Source organism: Tachysurus fulvidraco, chromosome 11 (assembly GCF_022655615.1).
Source record: "Tachysurus fulvidraco isolate hzauxx_2018 chromosome 11, HZAU_PFXX_2.0, whole genome shotgun sequence".
NCBI lineage: Eukaryota > Metazoa > Chordata > Actinopteri > Siluriformes > Bagridae > Tachysurus > Tachysurus fulvidraco.
Genome location: NC_062528.1, coordinates 673,135 through 682,412, shown reverse-complemented (window position 1 = coordinate 682,412; position 9,278 = coordinate 673,135). Strand labels below are relative to the sequence as shown.

Here is a 9,278-nt window from a genome sequence, read left to right as displayed (position 1 = left end):
GTATGTGTGTGTATGTGTGTATGTGTGTGTGTATGTGTGTATGTGTGTGTGTATGTACCTTCCTCACAGTACTCCCCTGTCCTTCCTGGGGGACAAAGGCAGCGGCCTGTGACTGGATCACAAGGGACACCATCTACACACTTACACTGGTGTACACACCCCACACCATAACTGCCCTCTGTACAACCTGAACACACACACACACACACACACACACACACACAACCAAACACCCAAACACACACAAACACACCCACCCACACACACACACACACACACACACACACACACACACACACAAACACACAATATTTAAATATTTTATAGGTGTCAAATTTACAACAAGCACTTTTGTCAGGGTGATTATTAAGAACTTAAAGAACTTACGTGTCTCACAGCGCTCCCCCGTGAAGCCTGGAGGACACACACACTCTCCTGTCACGTGGTCACATGTTTGAGTGTGAGTGCAGTTACAGTGACGTGAGCAGAGAGCGCCGAAATATCCAGCAGGGCATTCTGGGTAAAAAAAAAAGGATGGGGGCAGAAAGTTTCTGATCAGTTTTGATAAACCTGTAATCTTATTACACTGTCAGTACAAACACACACACACACACACACACACACACACACACACACACACACTCACTGTGTTGGCAGGTGGGGCCGTAGTATCCATGTGCACAGAAGCAGGAGCCTGTAACGCGGTCACATGACCCATTATTCTGACACACACACTCCTGTTCGCAGTTAGCTCCATACCAGCCTGGGAGACACTCTACACACACACACACACACACACACACACACACACACACACACACACACACACACACACAAAGTATTAAGACACTGTTTTGTCATGTGTAATTACCCCCCCAGGAGACAGACAGTCCTGTAACACACACTAGTGACACACTGGAGATAGAGCGTCTACCTTCAGGTGTTGGTTTACTTTGTGGTCTGCTGCATGTTTACTCCGTGTTTGTTTACCTTCCTCACAGCTCACGCCGGTGCTGCCTAGTCCACATCTGCAGGTTCCGTCAACAGGGTCACACACACCTCCGTTTACACACGCACACACACCATGACACTGAGCTCCATAGCGACCCCTGGGACACACTGCAGGACGGAGAAAGAGACAAAACTCTGACATCTCGAACACGATAGTCAGAAGGTGTCGATTCAGTTTCTACAACAAACAGCTCGGACTCTAGTCCCGTCTAGACGGCAAAACGCCGCGAATGATGAAGAAGGAAATGTTTGTTGATCATTTCTGTAAGGAGTCTCCAGTGTGAGGGATCTGTAACTGTTAGCAAGTGAAAGTCCTCAACTTTTTGGCACTGTATAAAAGTCAAAACGAATTTGTACACGTTGTTCTTTTATTTGAGTTCTAAGATACAGATCGATTTTTTTAACCTGTCATTGAACGCGCTAGTGAGGCGTAAACCGCGGCGTTTGGCCCGAAGCCACAGCGTTGCGTGCACAGAGATCTGGGTGCATCATCAGCCGCTGTTCGGGGTCTAATCAGCAGAGCGATTGCTAAGTGTCGCCCTTGTTTTCCTTCTTACTACATCAGCACAAGTACAGCTTTTTATTATAAATTTCCAAATGACTGCAATTACTAAAGACTCTGCTAGCAGTGGACACACACGTGCGGACACATGTGCGTTTTTTTTTTTTGCGTTTACTTAAGCCCAAGATCATTAGCAAAAAGGCAACCGAAGCCACGATTTGGCATCGAAAGAAAAGAGCAATCATGTTTCTGCGGGTAATTTAGAGCAAGGACAACAGTACGAGATCTGCTTTGATTTTCCTGTTTGTTTATTTGATTCTTCGCCAAATCTGTCGACACGGAACACGGAGAACCGGCTACTTAAGAGGCATCGCCGATACATGCTAGCTAAGGCAAAAGGCAAACATGCGGCACAGAGAAGCTGAAAAGTTCTTGCTCTTGGAAAGTCCCGTTTCATTACTGTGCTGGAACGAGTGATAAGTGCAGACGATTAGCCGTCTGGGCTCCTGTATCACGTTCCCCTCATACAGGAAATAAGAGGGAATTTGTTAACCATAATAAACACTGTGGATCAGAGACGTGAAAAGGAGCAACGACGGTTTTAATAAAGAGGTGTAAATGAGAGAAATGAGGAAGTGAGTGAAATGATCCTGCTCTGCTTGCCGTACTGTAGGTGAGTTAGTTTGGTCAGAGAAGGTGTTAATTAATCAGAAGTGACAGAAATCAGAAGAGCAGCAGAAGAAGGATCAGGTTACAAATCACAGGAGCACAGGAGCTCGGTACCTTCTTGGCAGGAATGGCCCGTTCTCCCTGATGTGCAGTTACATCTCCCGGTCACCGGGTGGCACTGTCCTCCTTCACCGCACACACACACTTTAGCACAGTCTTTACCGTAGCGGCCTGCTGGACAGCCTGACACACAGAAAGTGCAGAAGAATGTAATATCTATTGAATTATTCACTGATTTATTGTCACAAGCTGTGAAATGGAGCAACATGATGGACTCTGTGGGAAGAGTTTGGTGAAGAACCACATATGGGTTCAGGGGTGCACATACTTTTGGGCATATAGAGTAAATCCTGATTGAGGAGTTCTTACCGGTGCTGCAGTTTGCTCCCAGATATCCTGAAGCACAGAGACACGTCCCAGTCCTGGAGTCACACCGTCCTCCGTTAACACACCGACATCTCTGTTTACAGTCAGGGCCATAGGTGCCTTCTCGACATTCTGGTACACACACACACACACACACACACACACACACACACACACACACACACACACACATACACACACACACATGTACACATATACACACACACGTACACACAGTTTCGATGACGTGTTAATCACTTCTGCACTTAAAACTGCAACAGAACAATACACCAGGTGTATACACACACTTCAGGAAGTCTACCTAGCCTTGAAGCCTTCCTGGTTACTATAACAACAGGGTGGGCACACACACCTCATACTGCATACAGAATTGCAGAATTACACACAATTGTACACATTTGTAAGTGTGTGTGTGTGTGTGTGTGTGTGTGTGTGTGTGTGTGTGTGTATAGATATAAACACTGCTAGCTTACTGAGTTGACAGCGGTTGCCATAGTAACCAGGTCGGCAGGTACATCTGCCTGTGACATGGTGACAGAGCTGCTGATATCTAGAACACTCACACACACGGGAACAGTTCGGTCCGTACCATCCCTGCACACACGCTACACACACACACACACACACACACACACACACACACACACACACACACACACACACACACACACAGGGAGAAAGCAGGTCACACGACTGGTTTGCTAATTTTGTAATGGGAAAATGTTTGACTTCAATGAGTAGACTAATGTCACACACACTAACACACACACACACACACACACACACACACACACACACACATACATGTCTGGGGTGACTGAGAAGACATAGTGTATATCAAAAAGCTGTAGTGAGAGAGATAAGCTTTGTCTCCAGACTAAAGACAGTAATTACACTGTTGTCATTAAGCTTGTCTGCAGTGCTAAGTGCGTGTGTGTGTGTGTGTGTGTGTGTGTGTGTGTGTTCGCCTTAACTCCAGAGCTCTTATCCTCTCACAGACAAAAACAAAGAGCGCTGTTTGGCGTTGTAGGGTCACTGCAAGCGTGTTTAACCTTATTGAGGCATGAAATGTTTTCAGTTATTCAGTGCAAAAGTTTCTACAGACGCGGGTGTGGTGATAGGAGCGAAGTAGCCTACCTGAGCAAGTGTGTTGTGTGTGTCGTCTGTGTGTGAGTGTTGTGTGTGTGTGTGTGTGTGTTGTGTGTATAGTGTAGATGGTAGGATGTGTGGGTGTTCGTGGTGTGTGTGTTGTTGGGTTATTTGTGATGGTTGTGTGGTGATGGTGTGTGTGATTAAAGTTGGGTGTTGTGGTGTAATGTGTGCGTGGATTGTATGTTGGTTGATGTGGTTGGGTTTGGTCTTGTGTGGTTGGTGAATGTGTCTGGGGTCCTGATGTGCTTGTGTGGGTGTGTGTGGTGGGGGATGGGTGTGTGGTGTAGTGTGTAAGCATGTGTGGGTTGTTTGGTAGATGTAGCATGTGTGGTGTGGTGTAGGTGGGTGTGTGTAGTGTAGTAGTAATATGTGGTGGTGTTTATTGTAATGAATGGGAAATTAGTGTAGGTGTGAAATGTGGTGTGGAGGGAGGTGGCTGAGTGTGTTGTGTGGTGGTAAAGTGTGTGCTGGTGTTGTGTGCACTATGTGTACGTGTGTAGGTATATCTTGTGGGTGTGTGTGTGTGTGTGTGTGTGGGTGTTGTATGTTGTGTCGGTGTGTGTGTATCTGTGGTGAGTGTGGTTGGTGTGTGTGTGTAGTGTGTTTGTGTTGGTGTGTGGTGTGTGTGTGTGGTGTGGTGTGTATGTGTGAGTGGGTGTGTGTGTGTGTGTGTGTGTGTGTGTGTTGGTGTGTGTCTGTGTTATGTGCCGTGTGGTGGTGATTATGTTCGGTACTGTTTGTTGGTAGTGTAAGTTAGGGTGATGCGATGAGTGTGGGTGTCTGGTATGTGTTTGGTGTGCCACTGTGTGTGGGGTGGTGTCCTTGTGATTGTGATGTGTCTGTGGTGTATCTGTTGTGTGTGTAGATCCTGTGTCCCTGTGTGGTGTGCTTTGTCGGTTGTTTCTGTGTGTCCTGGTGTTCCTACTGCTGTCTCCGTGTGTAGGTTTTTGGGTGTGTGATATATTCGTGCAGTGTGTAAATAGTTAGTATGTTTGTTGTGTGCGGGCCGTGTGTGGGGTGCGTGCGGTGTGTGTTTTGTTTTGCGTGTGGGTGTGGGGTGGGGCGTGCGTGTGCGTGTGCGCATCGTCGTGTGTGGGTGTGGTGGTGTGTGTGGTGTGCTGTGGTGGTGTTGTGGCTGTCTGTGTGTGTGGACTGGTGGACATGATGGTCATCCCCAAACTGTTTGTGTGTGTGTGTTGTGGTGGTGTGTGTCGTGTGGTGGCTGATGTGTGGTGTGTGTGTGGTGGTGACGACATGTGTAAACTAAAACTGTGTGTGTGTGCGTGTTGGTGGGTGGGGTTGTGTGTGCAGGCTGTGTGTGTGTGTGTGTGTGTGTGTGTGTGTGTGTGTGTGTGTGTGTGACTGACATGGTATAAAACTGTGAGTGTGTGTGTGTGTGTGTGTGTGTGTGTGTGTGTGTGTGTGTGTGTGTGTGTGTGTGACTGACATGGTATAAAACTGTGAGTGTGTGTGTGTGTGAGTGTGTGGGTGTGTGTTTGAGTGTGTGTGTGTGTGTTGTGTGTGTGTGACTGGACATGGTATAAAACTGTGTGATGTGTGTGTGAGTGTGTGTGTGTGTGTGTGTGTGTGTGACTGACATGGTATAAAACTGTGAGTGTGTGTGTGTGTGTGTGTGTGTGTGTGTGTGTGTGTGTGTGTGTGTGTGGTGTGGTGTGTGTGTGGTGTGACTGACCATGGTATAAAACTGTGAGTGTGTGTGTGTGTGTGTGTTGTGTGTGTGTGTGTTTGTGTGTGTGTTGTGACTGACACGGTATAAAACTGTGAGTGTGTGTTGTGTGTGTGTGTGTGTGGTGTGTGTGTGTGTGTGTGGGTGTGTGGTGTGTTTGTGTGTGTGCTGTGGTGTGGTGGGAACTGACCGGTATAAAACTGTGAGTGTGTGTGTGTGTGTGTGTGTGTGTGTGTGTGTGTGTGTGTGTGTGTCTCACACGGTATAAAACTGTGAGTGTGTGTGTGTGTGTGTGTGTGTGTGTGTGTGTGTGTGTGTGTGTGTTGTGACTGACAGGTTAAAAACTGTGGTGTGTGGTGTCGTGTGTGTGTGTGTGTGACTGACACGGTATAAAACTGTGAGTGTGTGTGTGTGTGTGTGTGTGTGTGTGTGTGTGTGTGTGTGTGTGTGTGACTGACACGGTATAAAACTGTGAGTGTGTGTGTGTGTGTGTGTGTGTGTGTGTGTGTGTGTGTGTGTGTGTGTGTGTGTGTGTGTGTGTGTGTGTGTGTGTGACTGACGCGGTATAAAACTGTGAGTGTGTGTAGACAGATAGAGATGAGACTGAAACAGCGTTGCTAAGTCAAACATATCTGAAGTGTTTCTATGACGATTCGTCTACGTTTGTCATTCTGAGAAAGTTGAGAATGAAACCAAACTCACAGTCGGTGTGTAACTCAGTGTGCAATCAGCTATGTGATCAAAACGATGAAGAGAAAGTCATGGGAAAGACAGAAATCACAGAAGTGAATGAGAGAGAGAGAGAGAGAGAGAGAGAGAGAGAGAGAGAGAGAGAGAACGAAGGAGAGGACGGGGAGTGGAGGCCAGAGAGAGCGAGGAAGAGGCGCAAGAGAGAGAGAGGTTAGCGAGAGCCGTGCGGACGATGATGAGTCCGATAAAACGACGAGAGAGGAGAGAGAGAAGAGGCAAGGAGAGAAAGAGGGAGGAGAGACACAGAGAGAGCCGAGACGATGACGAGGGAGGGGAGAGAGAGAGAGAAAGAGGGGAGCGCAGGGAGAGAGTGGAGAGAGAGAGAAAGAGGGGAAGAGAGACATGACGAGAGAGTAGGGGGGAGAGGGGAAGAAGAGATGAGCATGAGAGAGAAAGACGGGAAGGAAGAGAGACGGAGAGAGGAGAGAGAGAGAGAGAGAGAAGATAAGGAAAGAGCGAGGGAGAGGAGAAGAGGAAGAGGAGAGAGGCGAGGAGAGAGAAGAGTAGAGGAGAAGAGAGAGAGAGTTGGGAAGTGGAGGAGGGAGAGTGAGAGTAGAGAGAGAGAGAGGAGATGAGAAGAGAGGAGAGAGAGAGGATGGGAGAGCGAGAGAGAAGAGACGAGACGAGACAGGAGAGGAGATGGAGAGAGAGTGAGATGGAAGACGAGTGCGAGAGAGAGAGGAGAGAGAAAGAGAGAGAGACTGGGAGAGAGAGAGAGGGAGAGAGAGAGGAGAGCAGAGGAGACGAGACGAGAGGAGAAGGAGAGGGAGAGAGGAGAGAGTGGAACCCTAGAGAGCAGGAGAAGAGGAAGAGAGAGTGAGAGAGGAGAGATGGAAGAGCCGAGGAGAGAGGAATGAGAGCAGGAGAGAGAGGAGATGAGAGCAAGCGTGTGCGAGAGAGAAGAAGAGGAGATGAGAGAGATGAGAATGGAGAGAAGACGAGAGAGAGAAGAGAGAGAGAATGGGAGAGATGAGAGAGGGCGAGAGAGAGATGGGATGAGAGAGAGAGAGGGAGGGAGAAGAGGAAGAGAGGAGAGAAAGAGGAAAGAGGGAGAGAGAGAAAAAGAGAGAGGAGAGAGAGAGAGAGGAGAGGAGAAAAGAAAGAGGGAGAGAGAGAAAAGAGAGAGAGAGAGAACAGAGGGAGAGAGAGAGAAAGAGGAGAGAGAGGAGGAGAGAGAAGAGTGAGGAGGAGGAGAGAGAGAGAGAGAGAGAGAGAGAGAGAGAGAATGAGAGGGAGAATGGACATTATAAGGCAGCACAACCGATTCATTAAACCACTGGGAAGGAGCGTGAAGTGTAAACACACTCACACACACACACACACACACACACACACTCACACACACACACACACACTCACACTCACACACACACTCACACACAAACACACACTCACACACTCACACACACACACACACACCAAGTGCTCTTTAAAAAGCATCCTACCCCTGCTGTAAAAACATGGAGGCACTTATCCTTCATAGTTCAAGTTAATGAGACATGCCTTAGGGAATTTGCCGTACACACACACACACACACACACACACACACACACACACACACACATATATATATATATATATATACATTTTCTTTCTCCATACAGATCTTTAAAGAGTTCTGGGTGTGGTTTAGTCCTGTGTGTGTGGGTGTGTGTGTGTGTGTATGTGTATGTGTGTGGGTGGTGTGTGTATGTGTGTGTGTGTGGTGTGTGTGTATGTGTATGTATGTGGTGTGTGTGTGTGTGTGTTTGTGTATGTATGTGTGTGTGTGAGCATGTGTGAGTGTGTCCCTGTCCATCCTGGTGTGTATTTACTGGCTCCTCTGACATGATCACACTCCATTCACACACACAAACTGTCTCACAATGTGGATCTTCTGTAATTAATGTGATCGTAGTACAAGAAAATCTCCACGAGGTGGCAGCAGAGTCCACTACAAACTTTGGGCTTATTTTACAGTAGTATTTGTATACACACACAAGCATACACACACAAGCATGCACACATATGCACACATATGCACACACACACATACACACACACACACACACACACGCACACACATACACACACACACACACACACACACACTTACCTTGTGAGCAGTTGTGCCCTGTGTATCCTGGTGCACACACACATTCTCCAGTCACAGAGTCACATGTGGAGTTAGCAGGACAGGTACATCTCATCTCACACCCCGAGCCATACGCTCCTGCAGGGCATTCTGGGAGAGGAGCAGAAGTGTGTAGATGTTACACCACTGTCACGCTGAATCAGAGCTTTATATTAAAGTGCAATAACATCACCTTCCATATGAGGGGTGTGGCTTTAGATTAAACACTGACTAATGAAGAGGGCAAATTTCACCAAAACCAGTGAAGAATTATAAAACCCACCCTAAAGTCACCACAGACCATGAAGTGTGATTGTGGGAAAACAAACTGAGAAGAAATCGTGTTGAAGGTCGTCACTGTGTACATTTTTGTGTTAAAGATCACAAGCAAGGAGTCAAAAAAGTTCCAGCTCTTTCTCAGCTCCAACATATTCATTAAAATAACTCTGATGTATAAATTTCATTCAGAAATTCTTTCCCATAATCCCGTGCTGTCCGAGCCAGCGCAGTGTTCCGGGTGAGTGGGGCTTATTGCTGGGGCAGAAAAACCTCAACGGCTCTTCAGAGGATTCTGGTTATTATGGCTGTGGGCTTGAGTGTGTAATGACTCCAACAGACACCTACAGTGCGATATATATATATATATATCTATATATCGATATATAAAAAAATTTGGATCTATATATATATATATATAACATATATATATATATATCTATATATATATATATATATATATATTATATATCACAAAAAATGGATATAATTATATATATATAGAATTTATCTATATATATCCTATATATATATAAAACAAAAAAATGTATATATAATATAATATCTATTATCAAAATTTATTCTATTATATATATATCTATAAAACCATATAAAAATATCTCTTATATATATATATTATATATATAACAAATTGGGTATCTATCTATAT

General features: G+C 46.1%; 1 protein-coding gene across 3 annotated transcripts in view; it reads right to left on the bottom strand.

Annotated features, from left to right (window-relative positions):
• megf6 (multiple EGF like domains 6) overlaps nt 1-9,278 on the bottom strand; it is a 43,398-nt gene that overhangs the window by 4,002 nt on the left and 30,118 nt on the right. The window contains exons 19-26 of one of the 3 annotated variants that reach the window (XR_007144335.1): nt 8,315-8,443; nt 3,103-3,234; nt 2,612-2,740; nt 2,297-2,425; nt 991-1,119; nt 647-775; nt 388-516; nt 57-187 (exon numbers count right to left, since the gene is read on the bottom strand). Coding sequence is in view for 1 of the 3 variants with exons in the window: in XM_047820465.1 (XP_047676421.1) it covers nt 60-187; nt 388-516; nt 647-775; nt 991-1,119; nt 2,297-2,425; nt 2,612-2,740; nt 3,103-3,234; nt 8,315-8,443 (1,034 nt within the window). In the remaining 2 variants the exon portion in view is untranslated. The remainder of the gene's footprint in view (nt 1-56; nt 188-387; nt 517-646; nt 776-990; nt 1,120-2,296; nt 2,426-2,611; nt 2,741-3,102; nt 3,235-8,314; nt 8,444-9,278) is intronic. The other 2 variants (XM_047820465.1, XR_007144336.1) reach the window with 2 other exon arrangements.